Raw genomic sequence first — 21,221 nt, forward strand, 5'->3', positions numbered from 1 at the left:
CTTGCATAATTCTGCTTAAAGCTACATGCGGTAAATTGAGCAAAGACAAGATAACTTGTTTATCATCGTTCAATCAAAATATTTCAATCCCCTAATGGCTAATGTACATTACTTGCATTAATTTCTAGTGATTCCCTTTTAGCATTGAACGATACATGGGAAGATGAATAGGTCTATGCTCCAGAAGCATTGGACAAAGCTCATCTTGTATCAGCATGAATGATTCCAATTTTATTTCTTTTTGTGGGCATAACCATATCCTGCGGATAGTCAATGCACTTTTGTATCGCTCATTGTCTTTCTCAGCATTTCTGTTAAACATTTTCAGCAAAGTAACGTTCATGTATAGTTTGCATAACAAAGCCACTTTCTGCATTCATTAGAATGTTCCTGGGTTTAAAAGCTTTGGCAGTTTGTTAAAAAGGTTATAAACTGCTACCTAGTGGCACCCCAAAATGCACAAATGAGCTACAATTAATAAATGGTTACTGGCATTCATGAACTTACCACAAAATGAGTCAACATTAAGTGTGTGTTCTGCATTATCCAACTGAAATAGTAAAGCTTGATAAAATAAGAAAATGCATGAGAGAAGGATTGTACAGCTCTTCCTGCCATTCGGGTGCAACATCCAAATGCATAATATATATTAAATGAACTTGGCGTTGCCATATATATAATATTGTACATCGTTTCCCATGATCCATTTGACAAGCACTCTGAACATTCTGAAATTATATGAGAACACTAGTTTTAGATTACATTGTCTTCATCCACATTTTTACTGTGCATAAGTATTTCAATATATAACTTTTCCTTCGTTACAAATGAATAGCTCTTAATGGAGGTATTCATTTTTTTTTTCTCCCAGGGACTTTATAATTTCTTAGATTACAAAACAGATGGAAGCTGATATCATGTTTCACAAAAAAACTTGGCATTGAAGACATGGATATCAAACCCTGTTCCGCCCTGTTTCTTTGGCTGTATTGATATCTACTTGAGCATGTACAATTAAACAGCACATGAAATGAAAGTCAGTGCTATGGGGTGCCAAGATACATGGTAATTGACGAAGTCTTACCTTTTCTTAAATGCAATGAATTAGTGCAGTGACTTCGGCACAAAGCAATTTCCCCTGGGAATGATTGCAAAGATTTGGCTAAGACAAACTTGTGAAAGTAATAAAGGGAGAAAACACACCAATTAAACGTTCCACGAGTTAACTTTAAAGATTATTTTCTTTACCATGTTGGCTATTGTTTCATGTTGATTAAAATGTGAAAGAGTTTCCTCCATTTTTGTGTGTGTATCTTTTGTCATACGAGATCTAGACCAGAGTGGCTCCTTGTACGTTGTAGACCTATACACTCGTCTACAGTGCACCCCCGTTATATATGATGAATTTTTCCCCTTCTTTTTGTAACAATGAAACCAAACTACAGGTCCCCAAATAACCATCTCTTTATCTTTACCTACTTTACCGTTCGGTAATAATAATAATGAAAAAATGATATACGAAAGAAAACTGCCAGTTCCAAGGACTTCTTTATTACTGGAGTGCACTGCATGCATGTACAAAATAACTCCTAATCAGTGCATACATGGATTTTCTTGCTATTGTACATTATGCCACTGTAACAAAGTCGGCAAATCTACGTAGTCTTTGCAATACTTCTATTTCATCTTCAAGAAGGCTTGCTGTATTTACTCATTTATATGATTATACGTCAAGTATTATTCCATACAATAAAAAAAGCTTCAAATGTATATCACATAATCATCTCACCACTTATTTAGTACCAGAAATTACAGAGGCACCTACAATGTACAAACGCAAGAATAAACGCACATACACACACACGCTTTTTCAACGCATGATCATGCACTATACAAAATGTATCACACAAACGTTTTACATACCAGGTGATAAAGATGAACAAAATTTCTTGTCATAATTTTATTTTCTTTATATTATTCTGATACAGCCATACACACACTCACACGCACACACACACACACACACACACAATAAAACTGTGGTACACATTTTGGTGTATAATGGTGTACTTTGGAGTGCGCAGGACGCGAAACCCAAATCTTTCCAACATAAGTTGAGTGAGTGTAATTGGTTTTGAACACTTTGGAATCTTTAATGTGATTCATGTAAAGAGTTACTCGGCAGTAAGGCCTACTGTTCACCGTTTTCCAGTAAAAATAGAAGTGGAATATCGATAGAGTCACTTGTTGATTGTGGATTGAGAAGTCATGCATTCATGTGATGAACTTGTTTTTCACACGCTTAAACACATCCACTTCAGTTGTATGTGCATACAATATATAGAAAAATCACAACCCCGACCGGTAGACATGCACTATGAAGACACTCATACATGTTTCTGCTACAATTGTGTAGTTTCTAACAGATCTCACAAACTATGCTCAGCCATACTAGATACGCAATCATACACACTACACGATGGAGGCTTATTACTCGGTGCAAGTATCTATCCACGGAACAATCATGACCAACTGGGTCAATGGTTATCCAATCACAATCTATGTACTGTAGCAGGGTAATAGCTAATATCTACCTCAGTTTATGTCTCCTCTAGGATCATTGTTATGAACTGTTTCAAAATGGTCGACTATTTCGTAATCATGATAATGCGAGTTGACCTGCGGGGAATCCCAAACCCGTGTCGGGTTGAACGGGTCAGTTATTGTATTGTTGTTGTAAACGTTCGTCGTTCATACAGGATATATCAATAAATCTTAGTCTTTAGAATTCTCTTGAATTTCGACACTGACAGACAAACGACAATGATTGCTAAAGAAAGTGTCGGGTTTCATCTTTTGTCTTAGAACCATATCGACAATTACAAATTTCCCAAAGGCAGAATGATCGATCATACTAACTATGCAACTCTATTCACGACAGGATTTTCGCAATCACCCATGTTCCTGATGCCCTCAACAACAACAAAAAAGTATATATATGTATTTGAGATACTGCAAGAAAAAGCTAGGCGTAGGATTTTATTTATGTATACCGTCAGAATATCGTTATCTTCAAACAACTCATCAAAATATTATTATAAAGTTTGTTTATACATGTTTGTGTATTTATGTGCTGGAAAAGTGCACTGTATTTTCCTAGTACTAAATATAGGGAGTAAAATAGGATTGTCCATACACATGCTTTGATATACGAAGAAAGTATGTAACGTAACGTCATGGATGTAACGCCTTAAGCTTCTCTACAAAGAAAAATGTCGGCTCTTCATGGAAACTACGACCTTAATATGTGATAAGTAAATATTTTTCCTGGGAAGAACAAATGTGAACTCATGAAGAACTTAGTGTTGGAAATAACGTGAAGTTTGCGACCTTTTTGTGAAGGACGGCAACATGAATGAATGTGCCATCGTTTACTGAGGAGTCCTGCTAGTCCCACATGCACTAACAACGGCTCCAAGAAAGCAGTGACTCTGTGAGTATCATACATGTGAGACTCTGACATTGTTGTTACGACTTCATTACAACATCAGCCTTCTGCTCCTATTTCTGAGACTCTCATAATTTGCAACCTCATACCGGATATATGCTATACGCACATACTTTATTTGCAACTTTGCTGTACCCCAAGTACCTGGTCACTTTGGAAACTGATGCTCCTTTTGGATAATGCCGACCCCGAAGACAAGTTTCCTGAATAAAATTACACATTCAGCAGTTGTTTCACTATTTGGTGCGTGACCAATAGAAATTTGACAATTCAATTTCAATTAACACTGAAGTGTAACTGTATCCTGTACTGCTTATCAGAGTTCTGTATTTGCATCAATTACATTCGGGAACTCCATTTCCAAAATGGCGACTGACGAATCAACACAAGAATCAACACAAAGGCTGATTGAGGAGATGTTCGCGCGCTTTAAGGCCGAGAACAAGGATATGCTTCGTTCTATTCAAGCAACAATCGAGGATTCAGTCCAAAAGGAATTCTCCAAATTGCACGATCGCCTGGATGAGCAGCAAAGCAAGCTCATGGATTTGGAACGCGAGAACACAACTTTGGCGCAGGAGATCAAGAGTCTCAGGAGTATTGTTGACAGGCAGCAGAGCGAACTCGGCAATCTTCGTCACTCCTCGGATGAGCTCGAGCAATACTCGAGAAGAAACTGCCTCCAGTTCTTCGGGATCGCCGAAAGTACAAAGGAATCCACAGATGACATTGTCTGCGACATTGTCAACAAGCGGCTGGGGGTTACCATGACAGCAAGTGACATAGACCGTTCGCATCGAATTGGGAACCCGAACAAAGCGCCCGCATCCATCAATGGACCGCACGGAATGAAACGGCCACGTCCAATCGTAGTCAAGTTTGTTTCATACAGGACCAGGCAATTAGTCATCTCAAATTGCCGTCGATTGAAAGGCTCTGGTGTCGTCATACAGGAACATCTGACGAAAGTGAACCGCGAACTCCTCAACAATGTACAAAAACACCCGAAAGTGGAAACTGCTTGGACAAGCGATGGTCGAGTGATTGCGAAGGTCAAAGCGACAAACAACAGAACAATAAACAGAATGATTCGCAACGCATCTGACCTTTCTTCCCTCTAAAGCTTTCATGATTTGCATCCATGTGCTGACTTCATGTCGATTTTTGCCTCCAAATAAGTCTGCTGTCTTTTTTTTGACTATCAATACTCGACGTCCTTTTGTAATAATTTTCTGCCTTTTCATATTTAAATGGTTATTTTGTAGTTATTGTATTTGTTTTGTATTCATACAAGGCATGCCCGTAAAATTTCCATGTGTTGTTTGTAGAAAATCGGTAAAAAATAATCAAAACGCTATGAGATGTGTGTACTGTGATAATTGGGGTCATCTGAAATGTTCTAACATGTCATTAGATTTTTTCGCATCAAATGCTGATTGGATATGTGACAACTGTTTGTGGGATCAATTACCACCTCTTGAATCTCCAGATGTACCCACCATAACACAAAACAGAAGGTGCACATCGTTCCATGACACACTCAGTTCACCCGTGCAAGCCAGTCAAAAAGGGGCAAATGCAGATTCTTTCAAGTGTAAATCAAAAGGGATAGGAAACACTGAATGTAAATTCAACAAGGTGAAGGGTTTCAAGATAGCCCATTTAAATTGTGTGTCACTTCTAAAATATTTTGATGAAATTAGAAATTTTATACTGCGAACAAATATTGATATACTGACTCTTAGTGAGACTCATCTGTCCGCGGACATAGATGATGGTGAACTTGTTGTCCCTGGTTACTGTTTACTGAGGCGTGATAGAAATCGCCATGGCGGGGGTGTAGCTTCTTACGTAAAGAATGAGATCAATTTTGTCGCTAGGCAAGATCTCATTGAGCATAATTCAGAACTGGAAATGATTATTATCGAAATCAAACAAAGTAAGAGCAAACCTTTTTTTGTTATCAATTGGTACCGCCCTCCTAATTCCAAAGCGGAGGTATTTAATGATTTTGAAATTGTTATCAATAACATAGATAATCTAAATGTGGATTATATTTTACTTGGAGATCTAAATTGTGATGCATTGAGTGACAGAAAGTCATGGCAAACTACCAGACTGTTTGATATAATGGATTTGTTTAATTGTACTCAGTTAATTTCGCAATATACAAGGGTAACTGCAACCTCTACTCCTGCAGTAGATTTGATATTTACTAATTGTCCGGATAAATGTTCTTCTAGCGGAGTCATTGAAATATCACTGTCCGATCATTACATGATATATTGTATTATTGGTAAAACAACCAGTGAACCTCAAGACAACCATCGATATAAGATAAATCGAGATTTTAGACGTTTTAGCCCTGAAGCATTCATCAGTGATGTAAGTGATATTTGTTGGAACTCTGTGTATGAATGCAATTGCCCTCAGGAAGCATATGACATTTTTATATCTTTGTTGATAGAAGTCATTGATAAACATGCACCAGCACACAAGCGGAGGGTAAGAACAAAAGAATCACCGTGGATGACGAAAGATATTCTAACTTCGATTCGCTCCCGGGATCGCCTTAAAGCTAAAGCTATAAAGAGTAATTCTACGCATGACTGGGATATTTACAAAAGGGCACGCAATGATGTAACTGAGGCCGTTCGGAAAGCTAAAAGGGAATTTATAACCAAGAAGATTAACTCAGCTAAACACAGTTCCAAAGAAATATGGAACTCGCTGAAGTATATAACGCCAAATAAGAAAAATAGTCAGCCTATAAATAGTATTATGATCGATAATGTGCCTACTCACGGCAAAGAGCTGGCGAATGCTTTCAATGAGTTCTTCATAAACATTGGTACTAGTGTTCAGAACGGAAGTCATGAATCAAAGGCAGCTGATCATTTTGAAAAAGTAACATCAAATTTTGTTTTTGATACCGTTTCAGTTATTGATGTCATGAAACTTTTGACCGCTCTGCCATGTGATAAGGCGACCGGACCCGATGGTGTACCAGCCAAAGTTATCCCATAGCACACATTATTGCGTCACCACTTACTCATGTTATAAATCGATCCTTTGATGAAGGCATTTTACCACATCAATGGAAAATAGCTCGAGTGACCCCCATATTCAAAGGTGGTGACAAAAGTATTTTGGGTAATTACCGGCCAATATCGGTTATCTCTGTAATTGGAAAAATAATGGAGAAAATTGTTTGTAACCAGGTACAACATTATTTATTACTGAATAATATACTTTCCAACTGCCAGTCCGGCTTTAGACGAAATTTTTCTACACAGACTGCTCTTCTTAATGTAACAGAAAATTGGTTCTCAGTGATAGATAAAGGGGAATTAGTTGGTGTTGTTATGATAGACCTGAAAAAGGCGTTTGACACTGTGGATCACGCAATATTATTGCATAAATTGAAACTGTATGGTTTTGATGATAAAGAAGTAAAGTGGTTCGAAAATTATTTGTGCCGTCAAAGAAAACAATTTACATGTATAAATGGCATTTCATCCTCTGTGAGAAATGTAACCTGTGGTGTACCCCAAGGCTCGCTCCTCGGGCCGCTGTTATTTCTATTATATACAAATGACCTCCCTATCAAAGTACAAAAGTGTAAACTGTCTTTATATGCAGATGACACGTGTTTGTTTTATTCAAATAAGGACCCAAACGTAATATATGACATGATGAATTATGATTTGAAGATTATTTCAGAGTGGTTGAACGTTAACAAGTTGGTTTTAAATGTTGCAAAGTGTGAAAATATGTTAATTGGTAGTAAACAAAGATTGAAGAAATGGAACAATATAAGTGGTGATTCTTGTATGTATATAAATGACACACCTATTATGAAAGTGAATGTTTGTAAATATTTGGGAGTTTATATTGATGAGAATTTATCATGGAATAGACATATTGAATATCTGAAATCAAAAGTAGTGAAGAATCTGTATCTATTAAAAAGAATACGATATTTCATAACTCAGAAAACAGCTGAATTATTTTACAAATCTGTCATTCAAGCTCATTTTGATTATTGTTCTGTGGTGTGGGGAAACACCAACAAAACAAATTTAGATAAGTTGCAATCTCTACAAAACCGATCTTTGAGGGCAGTGTTGAAGGTGAACAAGCTATTCCCAAGTAGATTATTGTATTCTTCATTGAAATTAGATCGATTGCACATTCGCAGATCAAAGCATTTAGCTCAAGTTATGTATCGATGTGTTCATCATACTGCCCCACCGTATTTGAATCAACTTTTTAGAGTACGTCAATCACATTATGCCACAAGGTCGGGCGACATGCAATTGAATATTACACGCCCTAAAACAGATTATGGTAAAAGATGTTTTGTATATAAAGGTGCTTCTTTATGGAATGATTTAGTTCGACATGTTTCTTCTGATGTTTCCATTGATACATTCAAAAAACAATTACATAAATATATAAAATAAGTATAAATATAGGATGCTTAACCGGATGGAGTTTAAGCCATTCCCTTTTTTTACTCATCAATTCACAGTCAAAATATCTCAGCAATACCGATTCTCTTCTGTATTTGAAATTCAGTGTCACATGCCCTTATTTTTTTTTCTTCTTCTTTTTCTTTAAGTTGTAATCTAAGGCCTTGTAGATAATGTTTTTTTTTCCTTTGCTACTTTTGTGTCTGAAACAAGCGATCATGGTGCATATACCTTGTTTCTTGCTCTTTGCATATTATGTGATGTATATCCTTGTCATACTGTACGTATAATGTTTGTATTTTTAATCAATGTGTGGACCCCTCTGAAAACCAGCCTTTGGCTGACGAGGGTGTTCCACCCCATGAGTGGAAAATAAAAATTGAATTGAATTGAAAATTGAAAGTATGTCATACTGTATATATATATACAGCAATAATAAAGTCACAACAGAGGAATGCAGGGAATGCATTAATAGCCAATGTTGATTTTAATGAATAATCCCAATTTTCGAGGATCCTTCCTCTTCATCAGGGATGACAGTGCGAATTCTCACAATGATTATTACTATTAATTATTATTTATTGTTATTAAGTTTTATATAGGTAACGGGCATTCGATAAATATGAACTGCATCAGGTAACGTGGGTGACTACTGTAATTCGTATGCACTATATCGAAATCTCTGTTCCGATTATATTTCTATTATAACAACTGGTAAGAAGTAAACACTGGTACAGACGCATACCATAATGAAACCAGTACTCCATGTTTTATTATACAGATGCACAAAATACATAAAATCCTCGACTTGATATACAATGTAACACACAAACGTAAGGGGAAAAATAAAGAAAAGTCAGTTGCGGATGGTTTGTAAATACATATAGTTATAGGCCTATACATGAATTCTCTTCTACGGTTTGTGTTACATTTGACGTTGTTTTGTTTTTTGTCAACAGTGTTATTTCTTGTATGAAAATCAAACCAGCGATGGTTATTCTATTTAATAAGAAAGTTGGGCGAAGAATTTTACATACGCATATTTCGACTATGTAACAACGCCATATTGGAAGATAACCAGGTCTCCGGTATACATGAACTGTATGACCTGTCAAAGATGTAACATTGTTTTTACCAGTTGCGACATGCACAGGATCATTGTGATTAGATCACAATGATAGAATCATACTATAACACGAGGAGAACGTGTCGTTTAATAATGTATAACGCACAGCTGATTGATCTTCTGCGGTTCCGAATACTTATCATGTTTTCTCACACAAGACTCAATATACAAACATACAATGTAATTATACAAAACGGTCATCACATCTAAGATGCTGCAAGATCTCCCCTCATCAGGAGCAGAGACATGTATAGGTTTTCCCATCCATTTTCGCACTTTCGTCATTCAATTTCAAAGACTTATTATTCAATTTCGTCCCGAGAAGCAGGTGGAACGCAAATCCTAATTTCAATTTCGTCAATTGTCATTCAAATTCATCCCTCCCGCTGACGGATCGCAGAAAGTGAAGATCAAATTCGTTTTTGTTCACACAATTTCATAAATTTTTCATTCAAATTAGTCAGATGTTGTCGATTCTCTATTTTGATGGTGAACCAACTTTAAGCCGACATATTTTTTACTTTCTCTCGTAAATTGTATCGTTACTCATTATTTCCTAACCATTTGCTTAGATATTACACACGAAAAACATGACTGCCAACCAAAATTGATTGAAGGATAAACGACAGTCAAAAGACATAACCCAGGACGGTATGTCAGTGTCACCTTTTGAACTTTAACTCGTAATGTTCAGGTTTTCGCATCATAATGCATGAAGTAAACTTTAATTTTTGTACCCTGGAAAGCAGCAAACATAATCACGTTATCAATTCTTTGACATTAAACGGGCTACAATTCTACACTTAAATTTTGTCTTTAATCATGTTTGCCTAGAAATCGTTTGTCAGTGTTTTCGTTTGCGAGACGGTATGTCTGTTTGTATCAGTGTGTACTCGGATTGCTTGTGTGTGTGTCTGTAACTGTGGTTCTGTGTGTGTGTGGGGGGGGGGGGAGGGTGAACACTTGTGTTTATGTTAACTCCTGAATGTAAAATGTGAACGTTTACAGAAAAAATACACGAATGACTGGAAAATCACACCGGATAGAGATATGAGACGAATATGAATGAAAATTTAACGAAAATGATTGACAAAAGACGAAATCGATCCTGCTTTTTTGAGTGCTGCGAGTGAGACTGTCGAGTTTGAGCTGTAAATGACGAAAATGTATGCCAAATGACTAAATTGAATGGATTTTATTTAAAAATGAACGACGAAAGACGAATTTGAAAGTAAGATTGGCCTATTCCCGACGTCCTGCGACGAAATTGAAGTAAAAAACGGTGAAATTGAATGAAAAAAAGTTTGAAAATGAATGGGAAAACCTATAGTAAACTTAGGGGTTTCTTGCAGGAATAAGAGACAACAGCAGCAAACACTTTCCCCTGCATGTGGAATACCTCCGATCTCACGCTGTGGTCATGGCATAATTATTATAATACACGTTTACTAAAATATTTTCGCTCTGTTTGATATCCGTGCAACTTCGTCAAGGCCCTGATTCCAGAACATAGGGCTTAAATGCCTTTCACATCCATTATAACACTGATGGTGGACGTCAGCGTATCTATATCCAAAGGGGGGGGGGGGGGGGGGGGAAAAATACGTATGCACGCATAACGAGTTCCCAATATCAGCTTAATATCAGGATTGCTTCATACTGGAAACTGTGGTGTTTCTACTCGAAGATCACACAACACGCAAGCAAAATACATGTACTACAAAGTCATTTATCTTGAATTCTTCCGCCAGAATTCATCTCAATACCGAGACATTAGCTGCTTGTTTATCATAATCACAAATCCATATCAATAGTTATTATTCTAGACGGGATCCGCTGCTCCACAGGCAGTGACAGGATTTTAAACAACTGCATAATAATAATAATAATAACAATAAGTATAATTTCTTTTATAGCGCTATATGTAGTGATAAACTACTGAAAGTGCTTCCTTGCTTTTCTCCAGTATAATGTTAAAGAAAATAGAAAAAAAGAAAAGGTAAAAAACAAGAGACCCGCGGGTCTAGCGCTCACCTGAGTATCGCAAGTTCACCTTTCACGCAGTCACTAATCTAAATTATTCACAGCTCTACCAAAATTTGACGAGGCATTCTCAAGTGGAAGATGAAAATGTACAATAAGGGCCCAATTTTTTCAAGATTCCTTAATTTGGGGGAATTGGGGCCCCTGGGGCCCTCTGGGTGGGGCATGGTGCCCAGTTTGATAAATTGAGATCCTGACCACCTAGGGATGCTACCTGCCAAGTTTGACAAAAATCCATCATGAGGTTTTCAGGAAGAAGATGAAAATGTACAATTCAGGCCCCCATTTGGACCCTTCCAACCACCCCCCCCTACCCCCAAGAGGGGCACCCCTGGATCTCCTATGAACAAACTTGAAACTACAGTCATTAATGTACTCACTCATAGTATTATCTCAGCTCTATAACTTCTGATTCTAGAGAAGATTTTTAAAGATTCCTTCATTTTGGGGGTTTGGGCCCCCTGGGGGCCCCCTGGGCGGGGCATGGTGCCCATTTTAACAAATTGAGATCCTAACCCCCTAGGGATGCTACCTGCCAAGTTTGGTGAAAATGGGTCATGGGGTTCTCAAGAAGAAGATAAAAATGTACAATTTAGGCCCCATTAGGACCCCTCCTCACCCCCCCCCCCCTGGGTCCCAAGGGGGGCACCCCTGATTCTGCCATGAACAAACTTGAAACTACAGTCATCAATGTGCTAACTCATAGTATTAACCTAGCTCTATCACTTCTGGTTCTAGAGAAGAAGATTTTTGCGGATTCCTTAATTTTGGGGGGTTTGGGCCCCCTGGGGGCCCCCTGGGTGGGTCATGGTGCCCATTTTAACAAATGGAGTTCCTTACCCCCTAGGGATGCTACCTGCCAAGTTTGGTGAAAATGGGTCATGGAGTTCTCAAGAAGAAGATGAAAATGTACAATTTAGGCCCCATTAGAACCCTTCCCCATCCCCCTCCCCTGGGTCCCAAGGGGGGCACCCCTGATTCTGCCATGAACAAACTTGAAACTACAGTCATCAATGTACTAACTCATAGTATTAACTTAGCTCTATCACTTCTGGTTCTAGAGAAGAAGATTTTTACAGATTCCTTAATTTTGGGGGGTTTGGGCCCCCCTGGGGGCCCCCTGGGTGGGGCATGGTGCCCATTTTAACAAATTGAGTTCCTAACCCCCTAGGGATGCTACCTGCCAAGTTTGATGAAAATCGGTCATGGGGTTTTCAAGAAGAAGATGAAAATGTAAAAAGTTTACGCACGACGCACGACGCACGACGGACGACGGACGACGGACGACGGACGACGCACGACGCACGACGGACGCCGGACGAAGGGCGATCGCAATAGCTCACTTGAGCCTTTGGCTCAGGTGAGCTAAAAATACAATATCATACAGTGCAATACCATACAAGGCAATACAAAACAATGACAATGCCTAGGAAGAATTAAGAAACGACTTATTATAATAATAATTATAACAATACAGATATGGAGTCCTTTCACCCAGTTTGAGTGCTCAAAGGGCATGAAAAAACTCTCATACAGAATAAAAGAAAGAAATAGAGGAAAGAGAACAATAATTTTGAAAGAAAGAGAAAGAAAGCGTGCTATACAAGTAGGACCTATAGTGCACGCAATATTTTGGACTGGGAGATATCACGCTATTGCTAAGCTGACATTTTAACATTGCATTGGATCATTGCTTTAAATAGGCGTATCGTATTGTGCATGCAATTGTCTTTGGATTGGATTGTATAAATCCTAACAAAATCTAAGAATCGACGGGAGAAACGGCCGAAGATCGAATGTCATCCAGTGAGACACATTAGGTTTGATCAGGGTCTACTTGATTCCACAACAATGGCTTAGTCGACCATGCTTACTAACAATTTTATTTTAGAGTATGAATGCAAATTTGAACAAACAAGGACTCTGGACTTTGGACTTTTATTTTCTCTCTTTTTTAACACTCGCATTCTATATACAAGGAACAACAGAAGGAAAAGCAAACTGCACGCAAAGCAAGTCACATGGATTACTGCAGCAAGTTAGAAATGTATAATGGTCATTTCCGAGTTGGTGTTGACAAAACATCAGTATTTCAGCTTGTCCAGAGCTAGGAAGAGTAAGGCTTTTTTTATTCCATATACAAGTGTACATATCTTTCACCCCACAGACAAGTAATTACATCAAGCCCTACCTTGGCCTCGTGCGGGAAACACAGGCAGAAGTCTTATGCCACGTAAGGCAGCAGTTACTTTTCTCAGCATTTGCGCCCCCCCCCCCCCCCATCCAGTATACTACAATCGGAATGCTACATATTACACAGCACTGACTACTTACTTGACGGTAAAGACAAGAATATGAGCTTCAACAACATCAACAACTAAAGCCGAATTGATACCTTTGCACAGAGTAATGACACACTTTTTCGTTCTGAAAACTAAAGACATCTGCTCCGAGACTTTCAAAAAATCCAAAAAATCAAGCAAGAAAACTTAATTCTGACATAATGATAGTATATACATGTATCGTTTCCTTTTCAGGCTATGATACAAGCAACAGTTACAATCTTGAATAGGCAGATGGCAAGGATTGCCATTCGTGTTAGGTATTTTTCAAAATCAAGATTTTTGGCAATTCAAAGAAGAAGACAGATAAAATGGGACTTATTCATGAAAGTACAAGGATACGAAAATTCTATGGTAAAGGATCAATATTCGTAAACAACCTTTTCTGTCATGGGGCAACTGACCAAAGTGAATAATCATAATAATTTCGACCCCTTTCAGGGACCACGCTGGACAATTAAAGCCGGAGAACTACCTAGAAAATCATTATCATATCTTATAATTATTTGGCAACGGATAGAGTCCCACTTTGATATATCAGCAAAAACATCACCCTATGAATGATTGAAATAATATTATTATATTCGTCTCTGCACAAAAATTACTCACAAAAACATTACTTCAGAAAACAAGCATCAACTCAGCCATTGAATCAATATCAACTTTTTCAAACTTCAAAACTGACATCACTAGCCTAATCAATAATTAAGTTACTTCTTTCATGAATCATTAAATCAAAATGGAACAATTTGATCAAAATTTTGCGCTAAGCATGAGAAATTTGTATGGTCATGATGGTCATTCTAATTTACATACATTTACATGTGATTTTGATTGATAACCTCATATAATCAGGATTATTGTAAGAGCCTGTGAAATTTAATAATTCGTGAATCATAGCTTCTATCTTAATAACAATACATGTAATAATAAAAATAATAGCAATAATAATAATGATAATTATTTTAAATTATCATTATCATTATTTATTTATTTATTTATTTATTTATTTTGCGCTATTGAAATCTACTCTGTAAAGTGCTCACAGCCCATACATAATACATACCCCTGTGTCTGGATACCGTACTTCCCGCCAGCACTGTGACAGTGCTCATTCTCCACTCCCTGCGGGGAGCATTCCTGTCAGCCGCAGCCATTTTACAGGCGCGCAACTTATGCTGATAAACTTGACATTCACACCCTACCGGGTACCCATTATAAAGTCCTGGGTGGAGAGCAGCAATGTGGATAAAGTGCCATATATAATTGCTGAAGGGCAAACGTGTCGGGCTTCGTTGGGCTCGAACCCCCGAATCTAAATTACGTTCATGTGATTCAGAGAGGTGTGCTCTTATCCACTCTTATCAACTCGGCCACGACACCTGTATTGTCCGTTTCTAATGAAACTTTTCATTGTATGCTCTCACAACATACTACCCCATCTTAGGTAAATGCAGCTAGCAAAGAGGAATACCCTTCACTAGCCACCATTGGTGGGTAGATCCGTCTCAATCGTGTACCAGGACAGAGTACATAAGAATAATATTAAGTTACGACGTTTCCAGGGCATCGTCTCGTCTCAGAGGAACGGAAGTTTAGATGCGTTGATAATAAACTCTTCGAGTTGGAGCCAATCTGCAACATCCATGTCAAGTTGTGTACCTAGGTCACCGCACATCATGACCAGCGAGGCCGCCTCGAACGTACTCGGCTGGCGAGTCTTGAAGTTGGCCATTTGGAGTCGTCGTACTTTTGCTGTCACCGGAGGAAAGTCGTGAACAATTACAGCTATTTTCTCTCGACCTATGACATGAAAAGCAGACAGAGATGTATAAGAAATCGGAGAAGAGGAAGAAAACGAAGAAAGAATGTATACACAGTATTCTGTTCAAATGTAGCGAACATTTCGAGTTACCCCCTCTCCCTCCCATCCCACGCGCATTCATTGTACAACATACAAGTGTATATACAGAACTCTTGTTTTCAGTAAGAGTTGACCCATAACTCCGTGCACATGTTGCAATTTATATTTTACCCTTTCATCAAAATACACATTATGTCACACATCTGTACAATGATAAAATATCTCGCTGGACACACCCAACCAATTTCAGTGTGGTTGAAGTCGTGCCTCACAATAAGCTTTTATGGGATAACACATTCATGCTGCCTGAATTTTCGCTACACTATGAAAAGACCATAAGTACGCAGAAGCAATCAGCTGTGACAGTCCCCGCAGTCGGACTTTCGTTATCCCCATAATTATGTAAAGCAGTTTCGTTTTCCTGCAAGGACGGAGGCATGGGGACAAGATCGTTGATTGGCTGGCTGGCTGGCTGGAGGAGGTAACTACAGTATGATATAACAAGATGTCATACAAATTGCTTTCCATGTTGTGCCAAAAGCGCTCTACAACTTGTAATAGAACCCACGTCGTAAGGAGCAAACCCGTCTGTACAGCTTGCAAGTACTCAAAGATGAAATCCAGTCCAATAAGTTATTCTGATAAAAAAGAGTAAAATTTACGATTTCAACGGTAAAAAAAAAAAAAAAAAAAATCGGTAATCTGACGAAAAAGAAGGAAGTTATGAAATTTTGGATTTTGATATCTCCAAAACAGTTCTTGTACAGTGGGTATGGATATGAAAGGAGTCAGCTAACCATGACATCGACATAAATAAGCACTGAATTGATCAGTGTTTTAGTAATAGCCATGATAAAAATAAAAAAAAAAATCATGGGCGTACGTACTCGAGCAAGATTCGAACCTACGACCTCCTGATCTCCGGACAGGCGTCATCTCCACTAGACCACCGAGCTTCCGCCCAACAGCAAGTGTTGGTTCCTGGCGGAAGCTCTATGGTCTAGTGGAGATGACGCCAGTTCGGAGATCAGGAGGTTGTAGGTTCGAATCGTGTACGTCCATGTTTTTGTTTTTTGTTTTTTATCGTGCCTGTATATACTACCAAAACACTTATCAATTCAGTGCTTATTTACGTCGATGTAGGGCAATTTGTCAATCAGTTGAAATAAAAACATCTCGACGGAAGAATTACAGTAACCATGACATACTCTCAAAATTTTCTATTGATCGTGTACAAAAAAAAAAAACGACGAAAATTCAATTTTTCTGTCATTTAAGTCTGGAATATGACGTTATCCCTGGTTGAATAACTTCAGAACAGTGTTCAGGTATTCAAATTTTATGTACAAACTACTAGTATATTATGGTAAGTTGTGAGGGAATGACATGTGATCACTTTGCCATTTGCATATTCATATTGACTGTTCAAGAACTGTTCCCCTAAAAGATAGCGAAACTTTAAAATGTCATGATTTCCTTATTTTTCATCCGATTTCCGATCAAATCTATACCGTTGAACTCGTAATATTTTACTCTTTCTTATTAGACAAACTTATATTTCGAGAGGATTTCCCCTTTAATGCCATTCCTCGAGGACATTCCAGCCTTGTGAATGGTGAATATGACGCTCGTAAAACTGAAGTCAACATACTACACTAAACAATAACATTCACAGTGCGGGAGTTCTCATCCATCATGTAGGCCTATATAGGTAAAGAGGAGCATTGTGTGTAATTTTAAAACCCTACAGTGTAATGAAGTGTTGTGACAGGGCTTGAACACTGCGTGAAACTCTTCTGCCTATAATCTGCTTACCGATAGTCCTTCTGGCATTCGACAGAAAAACGTCGTACAAAGCGTCGGGCACGTCTGTGACAGAGAGCCGCCGGAAATTGATGGAACCGCAGAGGATCATGACGTCAATTGTTTGCGGGGAAAAAGTGAGTTTGTCCAGGCCGTGTTCAGGTAGCTGTAGAAACTTGACATCTCGTAACGGGAGTGACTGTTCGGTTTGAGCAGTTCGCAACCTCTTCATCAGGACGTCTACGGTGGATTCACGGGATTGCGTCATGACAATAGCCGAGATTGGACGGTAAGAGCTAAAGCCGAGAACTGTGGACTGTAGTGAAATGCGAATACAATAGTCAAGTAATATTTCTTAGGACTGAAACTAACAAACAGTTGTCTCCATCTACCAACTTTCTGCTGGCTTGTTATTCATGTTAATGTTATGCATCATGTTTACCACACATGTAAATTCATTGTTGTTTTAGATATGGAATATATTTTTTTTTATGCAAAATTATTTCATGTTATCACAATAGTTTTACCTTGTTGTGTTGCCTTGTACCATGATGACACAGTAACGATCCACACCACACACTAACCCGTTACCAGAGTATATAGGGCTACGACCGGTAAGGCCCATCATTGTTAATCTTATCCATTATCTGTAGATTGTATGTAAATCTTGGCCTAAAAGGGAAATGAAATACCCACTTGATACCGAAATAATGACCCTCACTCTGTTGATTTTTTTTTTGTTTTTTTGTTTTTTTTTCCTGTAATGACGTAAAGGTAGGTAGCCCTACTGCTTATTAGCTCTCCCTCCATTTTCAACATTTTCAAAATAAACACAACAAATAGCACGTATCTATTTTTTCCCCTCAAGTTATAGTGTCTATATCATATTTCAATGTATGTAAAGTATGATTATTGTTTTTATATTTCTTTATGACATGTTTTGTACACTGACACTCTTTGTTGAAAATGAAAATGAATGAAGGGAAAACGTGAAATAATGTATGTTTGATTTTGCAAAATTTCACATACTGTTATGTTTAACAGATTTCGGATCCTAGATGTAATGAAGCTCAACCAGCCACTAGCTGATGGTGGTAGTGACAGATTCCCAGCTTCCTGATAGGCGCCACTCGTGGAAGCTCGTGTTCCTTTGCAACGGTGTTCACCATCATTGTTCTCGCTTTCTCCACTCGAAAACGATTCCACTGCATCGTAGAATTCTTCCTGAGAGTCAACACATCTCGTGTTCCTTGACCGTTCGTGGTTACTGTTTGATGAGCAAGCGGTTTCCTGTGGTGCATCGTAGGATTTTTTTGGCTTACGACTCACTCCCGAAAGTCTTTTCCTAATGGTTCTGCCTAAGGACTCCCTCTTATTGGACATCGACATGTTTTACTGAATGAATTTTAAAAGAAGAGAGAGAGAGAGAGAGAGACAATCCCTGTGATTTCAGCAAAGTTTTACAATATTAAAGAAATATTGACTATTTTGTTTTTACTCATTTACTCTGTAATGCAACAAAAATCACGTGCGCAGTTACTTTCCATAAACATCCAACAAGTAAATGCGCAAACAGCATAAACCGTAAGAATCATCTTTCTTAATACCCCAAGACATTTTACATCACAATATTTGATCAATCATCGATGTCGTGATAAGGTATTTCAGTCGTATTTATGATAATCAACAATTTGCTAATTTTGAACTCTGGTGCTGAGAATTCTAAAAAAAAAAATCCAACTGCTAAGGTGAGAGACAAGATTAGATATGTGAAAATTAACACGTGCTCACATCGTTCTATAACAAACAGGAGCGAAGACACACAATATGAGACATAAGTACAAATATGTACATGGGGCAGGCTATACATTGAGCAGGCATATTAGTACATGTATATGAATGAGATTTGCAGCAACAGAATGTAAAAACGCACGCAAACAAATGGACAAATGTCATTAATTTGCATGAGAGCTGGTCATATACAGTCATGCAGGAAAATAACAAACATGTTTCGACGCAGTGATACCACTCACCGCATGAGGGCGCAGAATGTCAAACCAGAAACTACAGAGAGGCACGCACCACATAAACACTATATTATTACACATAATATTATAAACACTAATAACGAATGACCGTACGTGCAACATGAATTTTGTTTCATAATTTTATCACACAATAAACTAATGATATAAATGTCACTTGATTGCAGATAAATTTCTCGTGTACTCATGCACCGAGTGATATAGCTTATTTTGGTTAATTTCAAAATGTTCAACACGTGGAACTTTTAATTTCCTCATTAAAAAATTTGTGGTATAGTCAGTTGGTTTTCAACATATTGAAATGTTGTGTACTGATATTCTTGTTGAATTAAAACTGTTCACCGCCTTCATGTAAAATTGGCATATCTATAATTTTGAATATATGAAGATGATCAATTGCAGTTGTTTTATGAGGTTTTTTTTTCATCTAAAGTTAAAGGGATGGTACAGGTTTGGTTGAGATGGGGACTCAGGTTTAACTCTTATGAGATGATTAGCTAAGCCAATTATACGAAATACTAAAGAGTATAAAAGGAGGAATTAAATGTTTTGTTTCAGGAAATCGGTTTTTAAATGGCTGAGAAATCCACTAAACAAAGTGGCCCTAGAAAAAGGAGGGTAACACCTTTTTACTAGGACCACTTTGTTTCGAGTTTGGATATCTCAGCCATTTAAAAACAACAAATTAACTTTGAATTCATCTTAGAATAAAATGCTCTTTAAATTTCATTTAAGTGACTTTGAATTATCTCGCAAGAAGTGAAAGCCAGAATCCCCATCTCAATTAAAATTGTACCATCCCTTTCGAACAAGCCCGTTGCTATCATAACTTTATGGAAACTGTCAAAAATATATTTCGACCTATGCCGACATAAAGTACCTAAATACAATAATATAAATATAATTTCCACTCAAAATGTTGTATGTACGGTTTATGAGGGTCGCGTAATACTGTCCCGAAAATGATACGTGATGGTCATACGAATATGGAATATTCACTCTCCTCTGAGAAGTTAATAGCCTGAACATGGTCCAAAGTCATGGTCCAAAGTCAATCAACAGCCCAGGTATAAGCATGATGCCTACAGAAGGTCACGCATGATGGCACCCGAACCACATATAAATATACACGGAGATGTAAATCTTTATCGAGAAGTTTACTGGAAGGACACATGTAGGAAATACAATGGACTCATACAAGAAGATTTTGCAACCACCCATGAATTTCTTGCTATATGCAATTCAGCTTCAATTTTTTAATGAAATCAAATTATGTTGATTAAAATATGCTTATATACTTAGGCTATTTAGATAATGTCAATCAATGATACATTTTCCAGGAGGTCAGACATGAGAATTTAGTCAAAAAGTTTGAGCAATGCAATGTGGATTGAGTAAAGCAACAACTTTACACATCATTGAAAGTTATGAGAAAAATCGGATAGTAGACATTGGTAGAATTTACACTGTAGAAGAGGAATATAGATATATCGATTATGAACAACATCAAGCATTATGATTATGCATTTAAACGTGATCAACTTGTTGTTTTCAATCCGTTGCTGTTTTGGGCATAGTGTAGAATAATAATTTTCGACCTTTAGAAATGCAGTACATGAATAGATTCTATACGAGCACATCTGGTGTCGGATCACAGTCTTTGACCGTAACAGCTGCAGATGCCATAAACCATGCGTAGCTTTACTAGAGGTAGAGCTATATGCCCTATTACTAGTATACGCTCATAATCGAGGCTTGTCATACCCGGCAGGTGCACAGACCTATAGGCTACTATCATATGTTGTGACTTCATGGTTTATCCAGGGTGGTACAAGGAAGTCACAATCATAATGGTAAGAGCTAATATCTACCTCAGTTTATGTGTCCTCTTCCTTATGATGATATGTCGATCATGTGGTAGCCAGTCGCAGCCAGGATCACATGAATGCTTTCAAAATGGTGGACATATTTCGCAATCTAAATTGTTATCACCAGCTGAACTGGGGAATCCCCAC

At 37.8% G+C, this 21,221-nt stretch overlaps 1 protein-coding gene across 1 annotated transcript; it reads right to left on the minus strand.

Moving 5' to 3' along the window:
* Positions 1 to 14,567: 14,567 nt before the first annotated feature.
* LOC139738096 (uncharacterized) lies at positions 14,568 to 21,173 on the minus strand. The gene is made up of 4 exons (XM_071648760.1): positions 21,078 to 21,173; positions 18,191 to 18,556; positions 17,174 to 17,477; positions 14,568 to 15,297 (listed from the first exon to the last, which is right to left on the minus strand). Exons 2-4 carry the CDS (start codon positions 18,548 to 18,550, stop codon positions 15,074 to 15,076), a joined length of 888 nt encoding a protein of 295 aa, XP_071504861.1. The 5' UTR covers positions 18,551 to 18,556; positions 21,078 to 21,173; the 3' UTR covers positions 14,568 to 15,073.
* Between the last annotated feature and the right edge of the window lie 48 nt (positions 21,174 to 21,221).

Source organism: Diadema antillarum, unplaced genomic scaffold, assembly GCF_040938485.1.
Source record: "Diadema antillarum isolate AM-2024a unplaced genomic scaffold, OU_Dant_1.0 seq00000720_RagTag, whole genome shotgun sequence".
Taxonomy (NCBI): Eukaryota; Metazoa; Echinodermata; class Echinoidea; order Diadematoida; family Diadematidae; genus Diadema; species Diadema antillarum.

What these genes read in the sequence shown, in the direction of transcription:
- LOC139738096 (XM_071648760.1), bottom strand. Translation starts at nt 18,550, where the DNA reads ATGTCGATGTCCAATAAGAGGGAGTCCTTAGGCAGAACCATTAGGAAA. An exon ending in GAAATCTGTTAAACATAACA is followed by an intron (nt 17,478 to 18,190) that starts GTATGTGAAATT and finishes ATTTCACTACAG; the next exon opens with TCCACAGTTCTCGGCTTTAG. An exon ending in GAATGCCAGAAGGACTATCG is followed by an intron (nt 15,298 to 17,173) that starts GTAAGCAGATTA and finishes TTCATGTCATAG; the next exon opens with GTCGAGAGAAAATAGCTGTA.